The 24,334-nt window shown below is 37.8% G+C and overlaps 1 protein-coding gene across 4 annotated transcripts in view; it reads left to right on the forward strand.

Moving 5' to 3' along the window:
- Window positions 1-24,334, forward strand: part of RELN (reelin) — a 502,053-nt gene that overhangs the window by 72,791 nt on the left and 404,928 nt on the right. For all 4 annotated transcript variants that reach the window (XM_074340625.1, XM_074340624.1, XM_074340623.1 and 1 more), the window contains exon 2: window positions 415-525. In XM_074340625.1, the coding sequence (XP_074196726.1) occupies window positions 415-525 (111 nt within the window). The remainder of the gene's footprint in view (window positions 1-414; window positions 526-24,334) is intronic.

Raw genomic sequence — 24,334 nt, forward strand, 5'->3', positions numbered from 1 at the left:
TGTTTCCCACAGTATGGAATACTTGGAAAAAAAAGTGTCTCATCACAATGCCAAAACTCCAGTGATGCCTTTGACTGCCTTCGGGGGTGGTGGTGGAGGTGGGGAAACGAGCTATTCAGTACTACATTATTTTCAGATGATTTTGCACATAGCTAGGGAAAGTGCAAATGAATGTAGAAAGATAGGACTGAGGTACAAAATTTGGGACCAGCAATTACAGACATTGGAGTTCTGAGCTTCTTTTTGCTCTTCTGTAATTTGTAATACATATTAAGAAAACACTACCATCGGTAGTATAAGAATGATTTGTTAATCTGAGTAAAAATTGTTTTGACAATATCTAACACGTTAGAAATATATCTCATTATTCTGATTGTATTAATTGAGGTTTCTTTTCTTCCTTGTGTATTTCAGTGACAATTTCAACAAGCACCTTTTTTGATGGCTTGCTGGTGACAGGACTATACACATCTACAAGTGTTCAGGCTTCACAGAGCATTGGAGGCTCCAATGCTTTCGGATTTGGTAAGCTACCTGAGATAAGAAATCAATAATTGCCAATATTCTATACAATTATAGGTCTTTTTTTGAAATATCTGTTTAACAAGGATTAGATGTTCATTATTTCACAGAAAATAATTTGGAGTGATTTTTGTGTATTTGCTTAAAGTTGGGTGAATTGAAGTAAGTCATGTAGACGCATAGCCCACCTTGAGCTTGGTGTGATGATCTCGGTCCCTCCCCATCTCCTGCCACTGTCACACTTGGTCCTCTGGGTTCAAGCATATTTCTCTGTTCTGTCATCTAGGTAGCGGGAATTGGAATTCACTCTGATGCCCATGCAATTATTCAGTATCCTCTTTTTATAGACCGTTCTTAAAATCCTGGAGTAGGTAAAAAGTGTCATGTTAAGTTTGGCAAGTAAGCATTCAGTACAAGCTGCAGATAGTAATAATTGTTTGAATGATTGACTTTTATAAGTATTCCTAAGAGAATGTGATTTAGTATTTACGACACTTACGTGGAGTCTTTGTCCTTAAATCAGAGACATGGCAAGTTACCTGTGTGGAGAGGTAGAAGACTACATGATGGCCACTGATCCCAAAGGATTCTCAATTTGGAAATCTCTGCTTTACCCATAATGCAGTAAACATGTCAAGCGGGAATTAAGTTGACACTTTTAAGCATCAAAAACACAAATTTAATATTTTAGTTGATGTAAGACATGAAATCACTGATCTTACTCTAAAATTGGAAAGTGGCAGAGGACTTCCTCCATTGATGTGAGAAGGGTAGAATTGCATTATCAAAGGTGGCCATGTGTTCAACATTTTATTTTTTCTGGGGTATTTATTAAATAAATAATTTTTATTACTTTTGATACAGGAGAGGGTACCTCCTTTGTGTCTAGTCCCAGCAGTAGCTCTGCCCAGGTGACTCACTGGTTGATGTCAGAGCAATAATGTTGCCGCTGCATTGTCACCCTGCGGGCCCAAGATGAGGTTTCATAGCTTAAAGGAACCTGGAAGTTATTTAATCATCGTGTTAAATTATTTGATAGTGACAATTTGCCCTATTTTAAAAAGATTCCGGGTAAGCTTTTACAGTCTGTTGGTAACTACTCGTAAGGTCTAATCCTTAAGAAAAAAATTCCTCTTAGTTCTAAAAATCCCACTTTTTTTATTCCCACCCTTTTTGTACTCTGCAGAGGTGAAAGGTCGCCTTGCAATCATATATATATGTATGTACTATATATGGCATACTATCTCTTAAGTTACAACGGGACCAATAAGTGGAGTTGCCAGATTTAACAAATGAAAATTTACAAGACATCCGGTTAAATGTGAATCTTAGATAAACAATTGGTTTTTAGTATAAGAATGTAATATTTGGCATAAGATGTCCTGGGTTCTACCTTAACCCAATTAAATCAAAACCTGTGGGAGTGGGGCTTGAGCATTGGTAATTTCTAAAGCTCTCCAGGTGATTCTAGTATAATATTTATCCAGGGTTGAGACCACTGTACTGGATTAATCCAGGGCCCAGCAGCATCAGCATCCATGGGAACTTGTAAGTACAGAGTTCCAGGCTTTATGTAGTGAATCAGATACTGTGGGAGTGGGACCCAGTGATCACTTTTGAGTAAGCACTCCAGGTGATTTTGATATACACTAAAGTTTGAGAACCACTCGTCTCCATTAATTAAGTGAGCGAGTATTTAAATGACCATAGAAACATGTAACAGTAAATCTTGCTAAGGACTAGCTAGGAGAAGTACCGAGTGCTGGGAAAGGGTATGACAGAAACTAGATCTAGTCTGGAGTAAGATGGGTTGTAGTTAGAAAAGGCTTTCCTGAGGAAGTAGTGTTGAGCTGAGATTGAAGAATGAGTAGAAATTACTTAGCTAAAGGTCTGTGGAAATTGGGACACAGCATACCGGATGGAGGGTGCAGTAGATGCAAAGGTCTCAGGGTGAGAAGAGGCTGGCCTGTTCTAGGAATTGAAAAAACTTGGAGTGGCTGGATCTGGCATCAAGAGGGAAAGTGATAAGGCTGGATAGGAGACCAAAGCCAGACCTTTCAGGATCTTGCCAAGGGGAAGCCATTGAGGCTTTTAGGCTGAGCAGTGACTTGAACAGTTTTTCATTTTAAAGAGATCCCGCTGGGGTCTGAATGGAGAACAAACTGTAGCATCCAGGAGTGGATGCAGAGAGACTATTATGTGGTGAAAGGTTCTGGTATGACAGGGCATGCGAGGAGTCCAAAGCAGGCTGGTTTCAGCAACAAGAAAGAGCGGTACATGGAGGGTAAGAGTTTGGCTGTGGAATCATACAGACCTGCTTGCAGGTCCAGTCCCCAGCCTTTTTTCGCCATGTGCCTGAGCCAAGTTGCTTAACTTCTCTAAGCTTAATTTCCTCATCTATGAAATGGTGGTGTAATTTAATGGCACGTGCTTCATAGGTTGGTGAGTAGTCTTGAGGATTAAAGGAGGTGATTTATGTAAAGCCCTTAGCACATAGAAAACAATAAAACTAGGTATACCAAAGTGATAAATCTTGATAACCAAAGCAGCTGATTTTCTCAGTCCAGGACTTCTATGTACTTTCATCGGGGGTGGGGTGGGGGGGTGGGGGAAGGGGCAAAAAATTGTTCTCAGGTGGAATTAATATGGGGTTTATAGATTCAGGTTATTTGAGAGGAGTTGACTGAATGAAGTAACTATCATTTGCCAAAATGGAGGCTTTAAATGAGAAAAATCATTAAATATCATCCATAGTATGTTGTGAACACATTTTGAAAGAACATATAAAATGCATGTATCGTATTACCTCAGACTTTAGCTAGTAAGCCAAACAAAAAATCTAAGAATGAAATTGCTAGAAATTATTTAAGATACCTATACTTGAAGACATTTTCTGTGGTGACTTTGAAAGCTGTAAAAAGGCAGTTTCACTTGAATTAGAATGTATTTTGACTACCTTAAATTGCAAATATCTTCCCATTGCTATCAACCCTATATTACTGGGTTGAGGGTCTGAAGAGGCTTCTGAAAGTGAAGCTCGCCGATGGTAGTTTGACTTCCATAACCAGATGTTCAGGCCAAATAATTTTATGTGCCTTGATGTGATAGTGGTAAATTACCTTAAAACAAAATTTAATAATATACCTGAATATTGTTAAGTAGAGTTAATCCTCAGAAATAATGTTTTTGAATAGAAAGCTGAAGGTAAAATGTTTTTTTAGATAAACGGTCACTTTTTGGAACAAAAGCACATTAATTGTTTTGGTATTTGATTTAAGTTTAACATGTTCTTTACAACTTAGGAACAAAATGAAAAGATGTAACTTGATTAGGGTGCAGGTGAGAAAGTAGAGGAAACTCTTATAGAAGGTAAAATGTAAAAGAATTGCTGCTTTCTCATAGTTTAACAGTTATAGTAGGATCGAGCTGAATTAATGTGGCATTCTTTGATCCAGAACAAAGAGTTATTGAATACGTAATCTATCATTAGGCTCTGACTTTGATGGAGTGTTAGGTAAACATGATATGTTTGGCATTTTCCCAACATATCATAGGGTTAGTAGTGTGTGATATTAGTGTGTTTAGCTAGCTGTGACAAATAAGGCAAAGTAAAGCATAAAGTTGAGTCTAAAAAAGGTACTTCTGAAAGTTTTTTCCACTTAGAGTTAATTTTAATTGTCCCAATTACACTAAAGTTATAGCCACTCCTTTGAATATAAAATGTGCGTATGACCAGCCGAAATAAAGCCATAATTATTCTTAACATATTGTTGTATAAATGTAATTGCACTAACATATCTACAGCCTTTTACACAAAACCAGAATTATTTAAAATGCATGCCTCACTAACCAAATATAGACAGATGCCTAATAGCCAGAAATGCATGAAAACAATAGCTGTGCAATAGATGACTGTACGCCAGCAATGTGTGATTTGAAATACCTCATTCTGCTTGTCAATGTAAGAAAACATGCTGCCCTAGGGAAGTGTGATGTTCAATTATGGATATCTCTTTGTGCATCCCAGAAAAGAATCCTTCCCTCTTGTCTTTGGCACTGAATTCCAGTTTAATCATGTAAATCTTCAGGGCTCATTGTGGTTGCTCAATAAAGGGCTATTTGAATATCTTTTCATACAAAACTGTTCCTTTTCCAGAGGCTGAAATGCACTTTACTCAATATTTAATATTCTGCCTGTAAAAGTATTTTTGCTACAATTTTTGTGTTCTGGCTCTAAAACCTGAGAATTGCATTTGTAGGTCTGATTCGTAGCAGTCACACTTGAAATTGTTAGACCTCACATAAATTAAACTTTTGGGCTTTGCAATTCCTTGGTAATTTTGCTCAGCTAATACGTCAACCATTTTAACAGTTTTTTGCTTAACCCTTCGTAATTTCCTATGTGTTTCATTTATTTTTTTCTGTAATAATTATACATCCTAGATCTAATTATTTAAGTTGTAGAACTCTTAAAATGACAAGATTTGATGAAATCCAAGTTTGGGGGGAAACTATTGTGAAGAGATCTAAGATTTTTTTCTTTTTTATCTTTTTTCTTAAACATCCAGTGAATCATGTCATATTTTAAATGGAGATTAAGTGACTAACATAAAAATGTAATATTTTCAATATTACATTTAAAACATAGTATTAGAATTTTTGGACTTGATCTGATTTTCTTTTCAATGTGATTTGATCCTCTAACTTGAGATGAATAGGGATATATTTACAAAACAAATTATTTAAATGTTTTTAAGAAGACTTCAAATTTTGCTAAATCTTATATTGGTCAATAGTTAATAAAAAGTTACCAGTAGATAAATAGTTACCAGTAGATTAAGATTGTATGTTAGTGTTTCATTGTTAGGATACAAGTTTATTTTTCACTATTTTTAAAAATTGTCATTAAAAATAAAAATACAGCATCCATTTAAGCTACCCTTTTGGTTATCGTTCACATTAAAACTATATAGAATCTTTTATAACTTTGCTAATTATCGCCAGGATTCCCACCTCCCTGGGCATGAGTTGCAATTAGGTCTTAGGTGTCCTGTTTCACTAAGAGACACACACTTGTGATATGAATGCATGCACATATTTAGGGCTTAATATCTGTAAAGAGGGGGCAGCCACTAGCAACTTTATTATAGGGTCCTGTATAGTAGTGGTATGTGTTTATTAGCCTAAATTAAGCTAAATTACTCAGAATGATCTTGTTAAATTGTTTTGTCTGTCTGTTTACAAAGAAATGCTTTGTAACATACTTGAGGAATTTTAAACATATGGAGGGATTCAAAAGCATGACCTTTTATTGGGTAGGATAAATGATCTATAACAGGAAGACTCTAGGTTAATTGAACAAATTAGTCAGTGGTAGGTGCAAGGAGCATAGGGGACAACAGATGACATTTACATAGTTTTCCTATTTACAGGGATTTAACCTAAATTTGGTGGTTTTTCGTTTGGGTATGCCAGCGTTATCTTCATTAAGAAATAGTGTTATCTCAGTTGTGTTAGACATATGTCAAAGAATTTAGGGATATTTCCCAATTCCTAAATAACTAACTTGAAAAGAATAACTTGCTAGTGTAGTGGGCATGATGAATAAAGCTGTTGAATTAATCAGTCAACAAATTGCTAAAGCACATGTTGAGGAACATGAGATTCGGGCCAAGTGGAGGAGTTAGTGGAAGAAGGCAGATCAATGCAGCGATTCCTTGTAGGACCTCTGGAGTCAGGCAGCTCAGGCTTCATTCGAACCTGGGCCACATACTTTCCTTCCCCAGCCTCAGTGTCTGCATTTGTAAAATGAGGATGCTAATTAACAGTGGTGCCTAGTTCACAGAGTTGTTCGGTGGGTTAAATGATCTGTTCAAGTGCCTAGCCTATATGTTCCTAGTAGATATTATATAAAGACTCAGAAGTGAGAATTCTTTCTTTGAAAAGGGAAACAAAATGAGAAGATGGTTCAAGTGGCAGAGGTTTGAAAGAGGGAGTTTGATTCTAAATTGGAGGGGGCAAATGTGCCCAGTTTCTTGCCCACGGAATGTAGAACTGAAATGGACCTTGGGTAGAGCCTGGTTCAGCCCCTGGCCCAATTTATGGGTGACGGAGCAATGCTTAGGCTGAGCAAGTGTAGCCTATCCCAGCGTGATGGAAGCATGAGGACTTCCCTCAGATGACATCACATTCAATTCTCAGATCCTTTAAAAAATACCGTTCACGTACCATAACGTTTACCATTTTAAAGTATACATTTTAGCGATTTCCAGTATATTCCAGTATATTCACAAGGTTGTGCAACAGTACCATCTAATTCCAGAACATTTCATCAGCTCCAAAAGAACCTCCATACTCCCTAATTCCTCTCCCCTCAGTCCCTGACAGCCACTAATCTACTTTCTATGGATTTGCCTATTTTGGATATTTCATGTAAATAGTATCATGTAATATGCTGCCGTTTGTGTCTGGCTTCTTTCACTTAGCATAATGGTTTCAAGGTTCATCCATGCTGTAGCAGGTATCGGGACTTGGTTCCTTTCTATAGCTAAGTAATAGTCCATTATGGACGTACCACTTTTTATTTAGTGGGTGGACATTTGGCAGGTCCCAGATTCTTAAAAGGAGTTAGGGCTGAGCAAATTGGAAAAAAAAAATGTTTAAGGAGGGTGCAAAGCAATGGGACTACCAAATTCCTTAAATATTCACCAGTGACTCTAAAGCCTCTGAAGATCCAATTGCTTAGCCCTTTCTATGACTCAGACCTGAAAATGGTTAAACTTAGAAATCGACAGGAATTACTCCTCTGCCCTCCTTCTTGCCATTCAAGGGAGATAGGCCACTGTGGCATGTTTTCACTCTAACCTTTTGGCCTCAGTTTCGACCGTGAGATAGATAAGCCAAATTGAGTCCATCTAATTTACTAGTACAGGAATTTGGAATCGAGACTCATCAATCCCAGTCCAGCTCTTCCTGAGCTGGATCACAGCACATGTAAACATTGGGGGCTCTGGGCAGCCCCTGTCCTCAGTGGGTCAGAGGAATGTCCTGCAGGGAGAGAAGAAGGAGAGAGACAGAATGCTGCCTGAGGTGCCAGGCTCTTATTGAAGCTTTATTCCCATCAGGCTCAGATATTCTTGGTTCTAAGAAACAAAAATAAAAATAGCTAACATTTATCAGGCACTTTCTATGTGCCAGGTGTGTTGCAGGTATTAACTCTTTTGATCCTAACAAAAATCCTGCTATAATTATCCTCATTCTGTAGATAAAAGAACCTGAAGCACAGAGAGGATAAGTAATTTGTCCAAGGCCACACGTGGGGAGTTGCAAAGCCATAATTCAAACCTGCCCGTGTAGCCTCTCATTAAGCTCCCCTTACAGCTCAAGCCAGCTTGAGTAAGTTTCTATTGCTTGGAATTCCTCCTGGCTCTGTCTGCTGGGCAGACATCCTGCCATCTTTAGGGCCTCAGTTCTGACTCACCTCCTCTACTGAGCCCTATGCCTGCTCCTCTCTGCTCCACCCTGGTCCCTACCTCCATGGAGCTCTCTCCTCCCTCCTCCACACTTTACTCTCTTCTCTGACCTCCAACAGCCATCTCTAACAATCTATTGAATTTACTTATTTAAAAACCGGTATCCCTCTTTAAGGACAATAGATGGTCTAGTTTCCTTCACTCTCATGGCACATGATAAGTGCTCAAAAAATATTGAATGAATAAAACAATGAAAATCTTTGAGGATTCATAGGGTGTTTTACTACAGAGTTGACATTAGTAAAGTGCATGTATGTGCACAAGTGTACAGGTATGGATGAGAGAGACTTATTATCTATTATTGTCTTTAAGTTTCAAGGTATTTCTGAATCTATGTAGTACATATAAATCTAAACATCTGTACTTACATTTTAAACTATCCAAACATAGTAAATTTATCATCAGAGATCCTGAGGAAATGTATTATCCTGCTCATCCTGGTGTCCCTTTCTCCCCTGGAGTGGCAGACCCCAATGCCTTCAGATAGGAGAGCAACTAAGTGCCTTCTATGGAATCAAGAGGATGGGAAGAACAAGAGACTGTTCAATCCAGCCTCATGTCTTAGGGCAGGTTGATGCCTTAATGATACATGATGTTACGTTCTTATTTCATCTCTTAGATCTTTTTAAAAATGATGACTCAAATATCTTGGGGATGTATTCTAAGATTACATCAAGTGAGATCATTAAGGAAGATTTGGGGGTACATACATTTAATCCCTTGCTTTGACTTCAACACATTTGTCATATGATTGAAAATGGTAAATGTTTGTTAAAAAGTGATTGCCACTTGTTTTCTTTAGGCAACTCTCCCGCCCTTCCCGCCCCCCAAACTCTCTCTCTCTCTCCCTCACTCTCCATATGAGATTCATCCATTTCATAGCACCTTAGTAATTTATGTGTCAATTTTCTCTGGTTACTCCATTCTAGATAGAGGAATTTAGCCCTGATAAGATATGTGCCCAGAAACCACTGTAGGTACTTTAAAAATGCATCCCAAAGGAAGAGTTCTTCTAGTTCCTTTCTTTTCCTCATTCCTGCTCAAATCTATGTTCTCAGAATCACAGTAAACAGGTTGTTCATAAATAAAAACGTCTCATTTTTAGAGCAGATTGTAATGGATGTTGCCACTATGCTATATAAGTTATGATTTTTGAAATTATTTTGTTAAAATGTTGCCTGTTAGTGTTAAAAAAAATATTTTTGAAGAGACAAATGTAACCTTATTTCTGTTACTAAAAAAAAAAAAAAATTTGTCCCAAGGATTGAGCTCCAAATAAACAAGGATAGAGCACTAGACCATTACATGGGGTATTTTCTCATATGCCAAAGTTTTTAAGAAGAATTCTGGAAAATAATTTTCTGTAAATGAAGTCTTATCCGTCACTAGGTAAAAACAGAACTGAGAATACTTTTCTCTCTGTTTCTTAAATAATAATTCAAAAAAACATCTTTGAGTCAGAATGGAGCATGGGTTTTTGCTGATAAGCAATACTGTTTTCTATAAGAGAGACACTTTTCAGAGTATGCCAGACTGTTCCTTTTAACAGGAGACAAGATTGAAGTAAATGCTTAAGGGAATAAACTTCAAAGATTGACTCTAACTGTCATTTTGCTTGTAATGTGGCTTACTCTTGAGGTTTTCCAGTCCTTTGGGGTGTGTAGATAATGATAAATGAGTTTATGTTTCATGTTCATAGTAATTGATTTATAAATATTCTTGGTTAAAGTTGCCTGCGTCTTTCCTGTCAGTTAAATCTAAGAACAACTTAAAATTACTTTATAATGTTTATTACTTCCTAAAAATAATTGTGATAATTATCTTTGAAAGGTTAAAAAAAAAGTGAGAGTAGATTCTTGACATTGCCTAGAAAATAGCTCTGGATGTAAGATGTGAATTTGAAAATGCTGTAGGAGTCCACAAACAACAGAACACAAGACAAGCTGGTTTTGTTTCCACTCTTGTCTTGTGTTCTGTTGTTTATATTCAACCCTCCGTTGCTGAGTTTTGCACTGAGACTAATGGACATGTAGGCTGTTTTCTGAAGCAAGTACACAACTAAATTACTGTTTTCAGGACTCTGCATGTCTGAATGGAAAGATACTTGGTAGTGTGGGAGTTGCCATTTTAGACAACAGAAGAACAAAAATTGTTAATATTTTGGTAAAAGTTCAGACTGAGCTCCCCTCCTGCCTTTCTTCCTACATGATTTAATACATCAGATCCATGTGTTGTTATTGTCTAGTTAATTACGTTATTTCTGCTTCTCTTTCAGAAAGTTGCCTCTCCACATGAACTCTAGTGAATAGCAAGTTAAAAGTAAAATAAATGGAGCTATCAAAGATCATATTCTGGGGAGATGTTTTGTTTATCCTTAATTGTTTTCTTTTAAAAATAATTATTTGCATTATGAGATGATTCTTTTTAAACCTGACTTTTAACTTATATAATCTGACAGCATTTATAATAATAATAGCAAAAATGGAGAGAAATCTGTTACTAATAAAAAAAGACCTCAACTGGGGTTTGGCTTTCTGTTTCTAGAGAATGGGGCAAATGAGCAGCTCTGGAATCATTGTGAGGTTGATGAAGTTTATCTTTCAGGCACCTAGACTGCCTCCTTTCCTCTCTTGTCTCTTTTTCAACAAGGAACTGATATCAGCCACATCATAGATGAATTTGAAAATATTGTGGTAACAGCAGCTTTTCCCACACTGCTTTTTGCAAACATAGTGTCTCATGATATGTTACTAGGTCTTACATAGAAAAAGAATATTGTGATATAAAAGAGCTTGGAATATGCTGTTTAAACCGTACATATTCTTAGTCTTTAATATGCTTTTTTTGTTTGTCTTTTTGAAATATAATTCAAATAACATAAAACTTATTTTAAAGTGTACAGTTCAGTGATTCTTAGTATATTCACTGTGTTCTTCAACCACCACCATTAATTCGAAAACATTTTCATCACCCCGGAAAGAACCCCATACATATTAGCAGTCAGTACCAAGTCCCCCCAACTTCCCATCCCCTGGCAACCATTAATCTACATTCTGTCTCTATGGATTTACCTATTCTGCGTTGGATTCATTTTATATAAATGAAATCATATAATATATGGCTTTTGGTAATTGACTTCTTTTACTTAACATGTTTTTAAGGTTCATCTATATTGAAGCATGTTGAAGAATGAAGTACTTTAGTCTTATTTATAGCTGAATGGCAGTCCATGCTATGGATAGTCCATATTTTATTTATCCATTTCATCTGTTGATAGACATTTGGGTTTACATTTTTGGCTATTATGAATAACATTCCTATGAATATTCATGTACAAGTTTCTTGTGTGAAAATATCTTTTAAATTTTGGGGGGTATATACCTGGGACTGGAATTACTGGATCATATGGTAATTCTATGTTTAATTTTTTGAGGAACTGCCAAACTGTTTTCTATAGTAACTGCTTGATTTTACAGTCCCAGCAGCAATATATGAGGTCCCAGTTTCTCCACATTCTTGACAACACTGTTGCTTTCTTCCCCTCCCTTTCACCCCTCCCCCACCCCCTCCCTCTGTTTTTGTGTTTATTGGTCATTTGTATATCTTTGGAGAAATGGATATTCAAGGTCTTTACTCATTTTTAAAATGGGATTATCAGTCTTTTTATTGTTGAGTTGTAAGTCTAATATACTTTTTAACATCATGAAAATTTTTTGAAAAATAATTTATTTTTATTTATTATTTTTTATTATTCGTTTCAGGTGTACAAAACAACATAGTGATTAGACATTTACACACCTCACAAAGAGATAACCCCAACAAGTTTACTACCTATCTGACACCGTAACATTTAATAAGCTTTCTTTCAAAAATTTATGTTAGCATGGAGTTCTTTTTTTCAAAACAACATGTGTTTACCTCTTTCAGAACTAGTTTCGCATGCGACACTTTGGGAAGCACCATTTTAAGGAATAGTCCCTCATGACTAAGCTGAACATACTTGTATAAATCTTTTTGTGAATGCCATTGATCCTTGAACAATGAGGGCATTGACCCCTGCACAGTCTAATATCCATGTGTAACTTTTGATTCTCCAAAAACTTACATGTCCCCTGGTATCTATGGAGAATTGGTTCCAGGACCCCCGTGGATACCAAAATCCACAGATTCTCCAGTCCCCTATATAAAACAGTGTAGATCAGTGCCTACAGTCAGGCCTCCGCATCTGCGGACTCCCAACCGTGGATCAAAAACAGTACAGGTCGTTCATGAAGAAGTCCACGTGTAAGTGGACACACACAGTTCAAACCCGTGTTGTTCAAGGGTCAACTATATGTTTTCATTTTTATTAGGTAAATACTTAGTAGTTGCATTGCTGCACTTATTTATAAGAAGCTGCCAGACCTTTTCCCAAATGTTGTGCCTTTTTACCTTCTCACCAATATACTGTTAGAGTTGCAATTGCTCTGCATCTTCATGTACATTTGTGTTGTCAGTGTTTTTAATTTTAGCCATTTTGGTGATATTTGGTGGTTATCTCCTTGTGGTTTTAATATGTATTCCCCAGCTGACTAATGATGTTGAGCACCTTTTCATGTGCTTATTGGCCACTTTTGTCAAATGTCTGTTCAAATCTTATGCCTATTTTGAGAAGTTGAGTTGCCTTTTTATTATTGAGTTATAGGAGTTTTAGGTACCAGTCCTTTATCAGATGTATGTTTTGTAAATATATTTTCCCATTCATGGCTTGCCTGTACTTTTTCTCAATGGGCTCCTATGATGCAACAATGCTTTAAATTTTGATGAACTCTAATTTATCAATTTTTCTTTTATGGTTATTACTTTTGTGTCAAACCTAGTTTTTCAAATGTGTGCTTCAAGTGAGGCAACCTCAAAAGTAGTTATTTTTCAATCTTCACAACCTTTCGGTAAGTAGAAAGCCGATACTAGAGTTCATATCCAGTATTTCTAAAAGTTTCTCATTAAGCCATGACTACTTGTTTTAAAAATGTCAGGACATTTTCCATTATGTGGCATCATTTTTATATGTAAAAGTTTTTCGTTTCACATGTGTAAGCTTCTGATTTTAATGTGACACTTTATAAATGACTAAAATTGCTTCGGACTCCTGGATTACATTGTGATAAGTCAAATGAACTTCAGGACACTCCCTTCACACCAGAGACACATGCCAGAAGCCAAACAGATGGTAAGCTAGGCAGAAATGACCCTCGGCATTCTCATTAAAGCAGTTGGGGAAATTTTAATGGGCCCCCATTTGCCTCATTCTGTATCTAATACCCTTTGAACTGCCACTTTTTTTCTTGTTACAAGTCAACAACCACCATGTATATTTTAATAGGGATTATCAAACACAATTTGCCCAGAAGATGTACAGCCCTTTAATGCTAATTAGCCAAGTTTAAATAATCACTGAGTTCTGGGATAATTGGAAAGAAACACTGTTTTTCTTGCCAGTGCATAATTACTAATTAACAAGAAGGTTAAATATCTGTGTAACAGTCATATCTAGAAGAATCTGTTAACAGTTAATTAACTGATGAGTTGGTGCCAAGTTAATGTTGGTCAAGAAAGTTTACAGATGAAGTTCTCTTGTAAAATAAATAAATAAATGTACGCACTATGTAAACTGACATTTTTGAGTGAGAGTGGAGCATGGGTGGAGTAAAGATAGTGTGATCTTGGCTTAGCATGTCTGCTTAAGGCCGACAGTCATTACCTGAAAGAATTAGTGTTCCCTTGACTATAAATATTAAAAACACCAACTGATGGTTGCTACTGTCCTGCTTACACATAAAACTTGAGGCTTCATTAATTTGCTTTTCTCTTGACCCTAATAATTGCATGGGCTTTCTCACTCAGCCTTAAAGCACTCCCATGAAATTGGGCCACTGCCTCCTCTTTGTTTTTCTGCATATTAGAGTTAGGATGTGAGTGCCTGAAATGGGTAGCTGGAGATTCACAAAGAAGAAAACAAAAATTTGCCAATTTTCTTTGTTTTTATTAATGCAGGAGTTACCGTTACATTATTCTTCAAAAGTATTTGAAAACACATACATTAGTCATTTAAAAAAATGAACATTTTTATTAACGAACGGCATTCTTTTGAATCTGTTATTAATTTTTTCATTTAGACTGAGTGAGTGGGTAGTGTCAAGCATTTAATATACAATGAATGAAGATTTAAGTGTTTTAAAATTCCATTTGTTTAAGGAGTCTTTAATCACTAGGCAGAAACTAAAAAATTATTTCCTTATGAATGCATACTTTTTATTAAAACTTTTTTTGTAAAATCCTTACTACAATGAGAAGTATACTATAGGTAAAAAAAAAAGTCTTGTAGAATTTAGAAGTTCTGTAAATAATAAAATATTGACTTGTTCAAAAAAAAGGAAGGTAGTAGAATACTTGGTAAAACTATGGCTTCTTAGATTATGGTGGAAATGAAAAATATTTTTGCTAATTTCTTTTGGAATAAATGAAAATGGATAAAGAAAACTTTGTAGCTGGAACATTTTAATCCTTGTACACACACTTCCACAGAACACATTGAAAGGTCTGGAACATATCGAAGTAGGAATTTAATGTTGCTGTCTGTTCCCTTAGAATCAGACCTTACCTGTACCTAAGAGTGGTCTGTCATCAAAGCATAAAAGAAAGAGAATCAGCTCAATGTGTTCATTTTACTTCATTTTTACTAGGCTTCTCTTATGGTAATGGAGAAAATCACTTAACCAATTTACTCTTTAATTTTACACATTCCTATATCTTAGTGATCCTCAGACTTGGGATATGCAATATTCTTTAATGTTTCAACACATCATGACAAAGATCCATATTGTTTCATTTTTGGCTTTTTGAGTGTATATTTGTGTATCCCTGGTTGCAAAGTTAAAAGTATACTCTCTGTTGGGTCGTGGTATTACAGAAGTTTTGAAAAGCGCTCACTGCTTTACGAGGTCCCTCCTACACTGTGTGGTCGCTTAAGTGTGTGTGTGTATGTTCAGCTATTTATATACATTAGATCTTTGGCGTATAAGATTTAATATTTGTAGTTTCAGTGACTAGTAAGCCTCTTCAGAGAACAAGAACATGTAATAGTTGTTATTCAACTAAAACACAAATTTGAATGATATGCATTTCGAAACTTGGTGAATAACCACTCAATATCCATATTTCAGTGCATTTTTGTGTTTCTCTAATTGTTCTCATGCAGTATGGAGGTGATGAGAACTTTTATGTCTTTCTGAAAATTGCTGTAATGCTCAGAGTTAGAGATGAATGTGAAGGGAAAGAGGAGTCTTAGCCTGGATGCTCACATTCCTAGGGGTCTAACCTTGTGGGCCCCATTCGAAGTCTGTGCCTCACCGAGGAATTTCTGGGAGTCCTGCTCAGCTCTGGCTGAGTGCCAGCATCCCTATGCTCCATCCTCACGTGGAGTCACCTATAAACACAGCTTTTGGAAGCAGAAAGAGGAAACCATAATTTCTTTCTTTTCTCCCTGCAATGACTTTCTCTCCTCTGCCCATGTACTTGGGCTTTGCAGAGACAGCCTTCTGGGCTTCTCCCTTCAAGGTCCTTTCTGCATGGCCACTCACAGAACTTGCCCCAGAGTCTCTCTCTCCTCTTTGGAAACTGCTATGAGGTCTGACAGTTAAGTTCGCAAACTTATTGCAACGATGGTGCTAACTTTTTTTGATATTAGAGGGATTATTCATTATGAATTTGTACCAACTGGACAAACAGTTAACCAAGTTTACTATTTGGAAGTGCTGAAAAAGCTGTGTGTAAAAGTTAGACGACCTGAACTTTCTGCCAACAAGTCATGGCTCTTGCATCACGACAATGTACCAGCTCACATGGCACTGTCTGTGAGGGAGTTTTCAGCCAGTAAACAAATAACTGTATTGGAACATCCACCCTGCTCACCTAATCTGACCCCCAATGACCTTTCTTTATTTGGAGGTAAAAGAAATATTGAAAGAAAGACATTTTGATGACATTCAGGACATCAAAGGTAATATGACGACAGCTCTGATAGCCATTCCAGAAAAAGAGTTCCAAAATTGCTTTGAAGGGTGGACTAGGCGCTGGCTCAGTGCATAGCTTCCCAAGGGGAGTACTTCGAAGGTGACTGTAGTGATATTCAGCAATGAGGTAGGTTGCACATTTTCTAGGATGAGTTCATGAACTTAATTGACCGCATATGATGGGCTAGGAACTAAAGACACCTTTGGCTAAGCCATCAGCTTTCCTGTTATACATTTAACATGTAGGTTAATGATTCTGAGCTATGTTATTGCCTATAGACATAATAGGAATTTCCTGAAACAATCCTACTTTAAGAATGATAGTACCGTGTTTCCCTGAAAATAAGACCTAGCTGGACAATCAATCAGCTCTAATACATCTTTTGGAGCAAAAATTAATATAATACCCAGTTTTATTTTGCTATAAGACTGGGTATAATATAATATAATACCAGGTATAATATAATATAATATAATATAATATATAATATAATATAATATAATATAATATAATATAATATAGGGGCTTATATTAATTTTTGCTCATTAGACGCATTAGAGCTGATGGTCCGGCTAGGTCTTATTTTTGGGGAAACACGGTATGAGTCTGCACTAGAAAAGCCAGTATTACACTGGCAAGACCTAGTGATTTTAGTTTTAAAGCAGATGCTAATTTGTGTGCTAGAGCATGCAAAAAATAGCAAAATGAATTACAGTCTTGAAGGGCTGTACTGATATGTTGAACTGAACTCATTTTTAAAAAAATGAAATACGTGATTGAACCTAAATTAAAAAAAAAACTATTTGGCCCCAGAAATGTAAAAAAATTCAAATCTTAAATTACCTTTTGGATAATTGAAACACTAATACATTTTTTATGTAGGTAAAAGGACTATCGCAGAGATGGATATATTGACATTCCCCCAGTGTTTCCACATGAGACTGATCCCTGGGGAAGAAATGGGGTACGGGGGCAGTGAGAGGGACAGTGGAGGGAAAGGAGGGTGTCTAACAGCTGTGGAAAGGTCACACCTGGTTGTGAGAGGCACGATGGCTTATTAGCATTCCTTACTTACCTTTTATTCTTTCCTCTCATTTCAAATTTCTAACCTGTCCTACTTACTGTTTTTAAGTTTTCTTTCCTTTTTGAACTCCTCTTTTTAGTCCCTCAGTGCTTTTACTTATTTCCTCTCCCTCTGCTTCTAATTGGTTGCTCATTTCTTTTTTCTTTTTTTAATTAATTACTCTTTATTGAGGTATAACTGATATATAACACTATATCAGTTTTAGGTCAACAACATAATTATTTGATATTTGCATACATTGCAAAATGATCACCACAATAAGTCTAGTTCACAGTCATTACCATACATAGTTACATTTTTTTTTCTTTTGATGAGGACTTTCAAGATTTACTCTCTTAGCAACTTTCAAACATACTATACAGTATTATTAACTATAATCACCATGCTTTAACTTACATCTCCATGACTTGTTTATTTTATAACTGTAAGTTTGTACTTTTTGGCCTCCTTCACCCATTTTGTCCACTCCACCCCCTGCTATCCTCCCGGCTGCCCAGATCTGGCAACTTCCAATCTGTGCTCTGTATGAGCTCGGAGTTTTCGTTTGTTTTTTTTTAGATCCCACATATAAGTGAGACCATATGGTATTTGTCTTTCTGTGTGTAACTTATTTCACTTAGCATAATGCCCTCATGGTCCATCTATGTTGTTGTATTGGCAAGATTTCATCCTCTTTTATGGCTGAATTATATATATATATACACACACACACACACACACACTATATATATACACTATATATATATACTAACATACATGTGTGTATACATGTGTATACACTAATATACATGTGTGTATATATATATAAGTATATATATGTATACACACACATATATATCACATCTTTTTTACTCATTCATTCATTCATTCATTCTTTCGTGTATGGACCCTTAGGTTGTTTCCATATCTTAGCTATTGTAAATAATGCTGCAATGAAATATAGAGGTGCATATATATTTTTGAATTAGTGTCTTTATTTTCTTTGGGTAAATACCCAGAAGTGGAATTGCTGTTCTATGTTTTGAGGAACCTCCATACTGTTTTTCACAGTGGCTGCATCAACTTGCAATCACACTGATAATGCACAAGTGTTCCCTTTTCTCCACATCCTTGGTAATGCTTGTTATTTGTTGTCTTTTGGGTAATAACCATTCTGACTAGTGTGAGGTGAAATCTCTTTGTGGTTTTGATTTGCATTTCCCTGATGATTAGTGATGTTGAGCACATTTTCATGTACCTGTAGGTCATCTGTATGTTTTTTTTGGAAAAATGTCTATTTGGAGCCTTTGCCCATTTATATATCATATATATATATATTTTTGTTATTGAATTGTATGAGTTCTTCATATAGTTTTGTATTAACCCCTTATCAGATATATGATTTGCAGGTATTTTCTCCCATTCAGTAGGTTGCCTTTTCATTTTGTTAATGGTTTCCTTGGCCCCCCTTTAGTGCTTTTACTTATTTTCTCTCCCTCTTCTTCTAGGTGGTTGCTTATTTCTTTCAAGTCTCTATTACCTTTTATGCTTCCTTTAATCCTACATTTATCTTCTTTATTGTCCCTGTCCCACTTTTCCTCCTCTCTCTTCAGTGTGTTTTTTCTGCTGGCCTAGGCTCACTTTCTGTTCTTGCCCCTCATCCTCATCCTTTCCCTCATTATGTGAGCAGCATTTGCTCATTTGGATTATCCTCAGTGGTAGTATTCAGGTTCCTGGCATATTTTACATGTTTACAGCATGTCAGGAGCAGAACAGACTTATGACGGTGCATCAAGATGTATGTGGAGAAATGGCAACCCTGGGAGAAAGGCTGAAATTGTGAGGCATTGTCAGGTGACTGGTGACCATGTGGAAAAAAAAGCATATTTTTATTAAAAATGTATGCAAAATATACTTAAATATTTTAAAATAAGAAATATATTAAAAACATGTATTTTAAAGAATATTTCAAATAATTGAATGAGGTCTTATATTCCCTGTTCATAATTTTTGTTTCAAATATTTGAGATAAGTTATGAATTACAATGTACAAAATATAAAAAATGTATTAGTCCTGTAAAATTCTTAAAGAATCCCAAACAAACCTGAGCAGAGTTGGTTGTGATCTTACAAAATGTTACCGAATATCGTAACACACGTCTATAAAATAGATATAGCTTCACATGGCTGTGGTGAGAATTAGATGTAATTATAAAGAAAAACTACCTGCCATATAACATATGCTCTCAATGATTGTTTTCCTGTCTCTGCTTTCACGCTTTATATTTGCTAATGAATTGCTAGATGCTGTGGCTTAAACTCTAGAATTTCTTTTCTCATGAGTTTATCAACCCATTGTGGGTGTTTCTGGTTGGCACGGAGGCTTTGCTCTGTGTAGTCATTGAGGGACTAAATGATGGAAAGAGGCTCTGCTATCTTCACAAGACTTCTTATGTTACCTCGGGCATCAATTTCTAGCTGATTGAATAGAGATAGTAAAGAAGGTACAACTACATCTTAATTATCTTGGCCCAGAAATGATACATCACTTCCACTCATATTGCCTCAATGAGATTGAATCACATGGCTTAGCCTGGACATACTGAGATCTGGGAGGGTATGCCGGAAAATACAGTTCTACATGGGGCAGCTGCTTCCCAGCAACAATTCTGTTCTGTGTCAGAGGGAGCATGACTTTTGGTGGATGGTGAGCTGCCTCTGATACATCCTCCCTCTCACCCTTTGCCCCAGCAAAGTGTATTCTTCCCTTCTTTTTTTCATTCTGTTCCTCTTGACTGAAGCCAGGCAGTCTAGGGAGCTGGAAGAGGAGAGTCTAGGGCGCACATGCAGTGATGCTCATCAAGTCTGAACTCGTTGGGAGAGGAGCAGAGCCATGGAGGGTCCTAGCAATGGGGATTAACAAGGACAGTAAAGGAATCACAGGACTCGGTAGGTAAAAGCAGTAGGTATTGGTTGAATCAGTGAATAATGAATGGACAGTGAAGAGGAGGCAAGGTAGTAGGAACTGAAAGAGTAGGGCATTTAGTCAGAGCTGAGATATGGGGAGCTAATACTTCACAAGTGGAACCATTCCAGGTGAGACAAGGTCCAGGGTGTCCTTTGAAGTGTTGCTGAAGTGGAATGGAGGAGAAGGTGACTGTGTGGCATTGGTCATGGAGCTGGGAGGACACGCTGTGAGAGGAGCCAGCCAGGTAGGCACTGAACACACTCCCCGTTGTGTCAGGGCTGTGCTAGAAGATTGGCGCCTGTGTTCAGCCATTGAGTGCCCGTTGGAGATAAGCCTCCTGCCTCACCAGCGACGTTAATTCCCGCAGATAGCACAGTGCAGTGAGAAGCGCCATCCTAATTGGCACGTTTGTATGATGTGCTGCAATTTACAAAGCAGTGTTATGTGTAAAATCCTCTCATCTAAGCCTGAACATGCCTAATCGGAACACATGGCTGTTTTCAAGATGAAAGGAGTTTATTATTCTAGCTCCGGCTGAGTGGCTAAGGAAGACTTTTAGAGACAAATGAAGGATGACTCAGTTACTGATTTCTTCTCAAGAAAGTAAAGACTTTGACAGAATTCCACCTTCAATTGCTACCACCCACTTCTTGATTCAGAGAAGGAATGGGGTTCAAGAATCATACTATCTTCTATAGTGCCTAATTCTCCATTTAGGAAGCTCCAATACCCAAAGGGCATGGTTCTTCCCCATAATAGTCCCACAGTGGGAATCCCAAGGACAGTCTTGTACTGCTTGATATACCCATTCCTCTAGAGCGGCAAGGAGAGAAAATGACAGAGTCCTGCTTGAGGAAAAATGAAAGTCTTTTCAAAGCAGTTCTGAGGGCTATACTCTGTGCCGAAGCAGACCTGAGACACAGGTACAGCAGGACATACTTAGAAGACAGGGAGAGGGAAACAGCGGCACAGGGTCCAGCAGAGTACGAAACAACTGCCAGAGGTGCTATGGGGAGGACCGGAGTGAAGTCTGGAAACAAGAATCAAAGAGTGCATGAACAGAAAGGTCATTGAATTGAAAAAGGATTGAGTTGTTGCTAACTAGTTGGCCAGAGCTTTGCGAAGTCCCCCCTGAAAGCGCCAGCTAAATCAGTGTAGCAAAGGTCACGTTTTTAGCTGGCACAAACTCTGTGTTGTGCCACCTACTTGGAGGAGGCTGGGAAAATGATTCCTGTGCCAGGCTGTCAGACAAGGACGTTAGGGTGGGTGCATCTAATTAGTGCCTGATTCCTCTCTAACCAGGAAGCACTTGAATCTTTGTAGAGAACTACAAGAAAACGTACCCATTTGACAGAACCTTTGCCAATCTTTACAGTCATCCTCATTTACAGTTTCCATGTCTCTGCCTGTCCACCTGCCTCCCTCTGTCTCTCTGCCTCCCTCTTTCTCTCTCAATCTGTTTCTGGTGGAAAGAATAAGATACCCCCTGGACAGATGTGGTGTCTTCTGGAGGAGCCTTTGGCTCCATCTAAGCCTGGTCCTATCAGTAGTGACCGAAGAGTAAGAAAAGCGGAAAGGTTCTCCTTCAGCAGCCTTCCACCGGGCCTTTCCTCACTCACCGTCTTGACTCTCAGAAGAATACAATTTAATATGGCTTTCCACACTTTCTATGAGTTGTGCACTTTAGCTCACAAGTTACACATTAAATGCTCAGTAGCATTCTCAAAAGAGAAATGGGAGCAACAGACCCTCAGTCCTTTGTTAGTGTTTTCAGTGGGTGCAATCAGTTGCCGTCATGCTACCCCAAATTCCCTGTGGCTCAGCAAAGTCAATCACCTCCTAAAGGTGTGATGGCAGAAAGGCAAGCATGATTAACTTACGTGGCAGGAAGTATAGGCTGTTTTCACCTTCGAAAGCAGTTTGGGATCTTAATGCTTAGAATAGTTAAAAGATGGTGCAAACTATCTCTCCACTCCTGACTTTATGGCCCTTGATAAATATAAGCCTGTTTAATTGGCTGTTTTGGCCTCTGCATTTTCTCTCTTGTCATACATAATCAGGGCTGGGTGACAAGGGATTAAAGTGAGGAGCTGTAACTCAAAAGTCCTCAGCATATTGAGGTCATGGCTTGTGGGTCAGTGGCCCCCAGGCCAAGTGAGTATGTCAGGGAGCTCCCAGGATCAGAAATCAGAAAGCCAGAGTGATAAGGATGGGTCAGTAAGAGTCACCCAGAGATGCAGACAAGCGGCTGGAATCTGAGAACAGAGAGCTGCTGTGAACAGCTGTGCAGTCTGTACTTTCCACAAAGCCTCATGGCAAGTGGACTGAAGTCTGGGTTATGTTGTGCTTGCCAAGTCTTGTGCTTTGGTGCTGGACTGTGTCTTCCAGGAGAAAGCACCATGGGTTACCACGCTATGGGGCCAAGGGGCTCCATCTCTTCGGATAAGGTGTCTCTCTGCTTTCTGCAGAGGCCAAGAATAGGTTGGTATAGTGGCTTTGCCAGAGAAACTTCTTATTACACTTTGAAGCCGTGTGTGTGTGTGTGTGTGTGTGTGTGTGTGTGTGTATAAAATCTCCACAACTTACTAATTTTGTATAACTGAAACTGTTCTCTTTGACCACCACCTCCATTTACCTCCCCTCCCCCATCCCCCCGCCTTGGACACCATTCTACTCTCTGCTTCTGTGTGTTTGACTATTTTAGATTCCACATGTAGGTGAGATCATGCAGTATTTGTCTTTCTGTGTCTGGCTTCCTTCACTTAGCATAATGTCCTCCCAGTCCATCCCTGAGGACACAAAAGACAGGATTTCCTTTTTTGTAAAGGCTGAGTAATATTACATTGTTTGAAAAAGCGCTCACCATTACTAATCACAGGGAAATGCCAATCAGAACCACAATAAGATATCGCCTCACACCTGTTAAGATGGCTATTATAAAAATATTAAGGATTGGTGAGGATGCAAAAGGGAACCATGTACACTGTTGGTGGGAATTGTAAAGTGGTGCAGCCACTATGGAAAACAACATGCAAGTTCCTCAAAAAAGTAAAATTATAATGACCTTTGATCGAGCAATCTGACTTCTTGGTAAATATCCAAAGAAATTGAGATCTAGATCTGAAAGAGATTATGTGCACTACATATTCATTGTAGCATTATTCACAATAGCCAAGACATGGAAACTACCTAAATTTCCATCAATGAATGAACAGATAAAGAAAATGAGGCTATCTAAAGATCTTTAGCATGATGTTAAATAAATGGATGTTAGGAAACTTGTTAAGTGATTAAATGGGATTAGGCAATGCCAAATATTATCAATATAGTAGCATCAAGGACATGTAAACACTAAACAGTTTTTGCTTCAGCTTATGGGATCCTCTGTGGCTTTCAGTGGCCGGCCTCAGAGGGCCTGGTCCAAGCCCTATCTGTGGGAAGAACCTGTGAATATCCCTGGTGAGGAAGGGCGAGCAATAGCCGTGCCTTATGATTCCTCTCTAGGTCTTTCTGCCATAAACACTTACTTGATTCTAGGTTCACAGATTATTATTATTTTTCTTAAATAAGGTGGTAGAAGAGAGCTCAGGTCGAGATGTAGTTTGGGTGACAGGATTTTATTTAGGGGAAAGAAAATTTGTATGAGATTTCAGGACAGATCAGAGGGTGAGTTTTGAACTCTCATGGTGTCCTCGGGTATCTGGAAGCAAAGAGAACCCCTACAGGGCAGGATATAAGGCATTGAAAATGCTGGAGCTCTGAGGCTAGTTACTGTTTTACCACTAGTTTCTAGAGCAAAAGGAGCACAATTGACCCATGCCACTGAGAGTTTTCTCCAGAACCCTGTGGGCTAGGTCAACCCTAGTTATTTTGCCATTTTATGTCTAAGATGCAACATGACCATATTCTTTCTAGAACTCTTGTGAAAATATCAAAAGCAAAGGGAAGGAAATTGAACTTTTCCAAATCTGGTGCTTCTTCATTAAATCCAACGATGCATTTCTCTTTCCACCCATGATGCCCAGGTACACACAAAACACTTTAATTAGAGTCCACCTCCTCTCCCCATGACATTCCATGAATGTCCTTCTTGTCTAGACTATGTTGGTCTCACGTCTGACCACAGAAACCTCTTAATCATATAGCATCCATCTCCTAGTTCTCCATCCCTTCCTCCCATCCCAACTGCCACAGCCA

This window comes from Rhinolophus sinicus, linkage group LG09 (assembly GCF_036562045.2).
Source record: "Rhinolophus sinicus isolate RSC01 linkage group LG09, ASM3656204v1, whole genome shotgun sequence".
In the NCBI taxonomy this organism is placed as follows: Eukaryota; Metazoa; Chordata; class Mammalia; order Chiroptera; family Rhinolophidae; genus Rhinolophus; species Rhinolophus sinicus.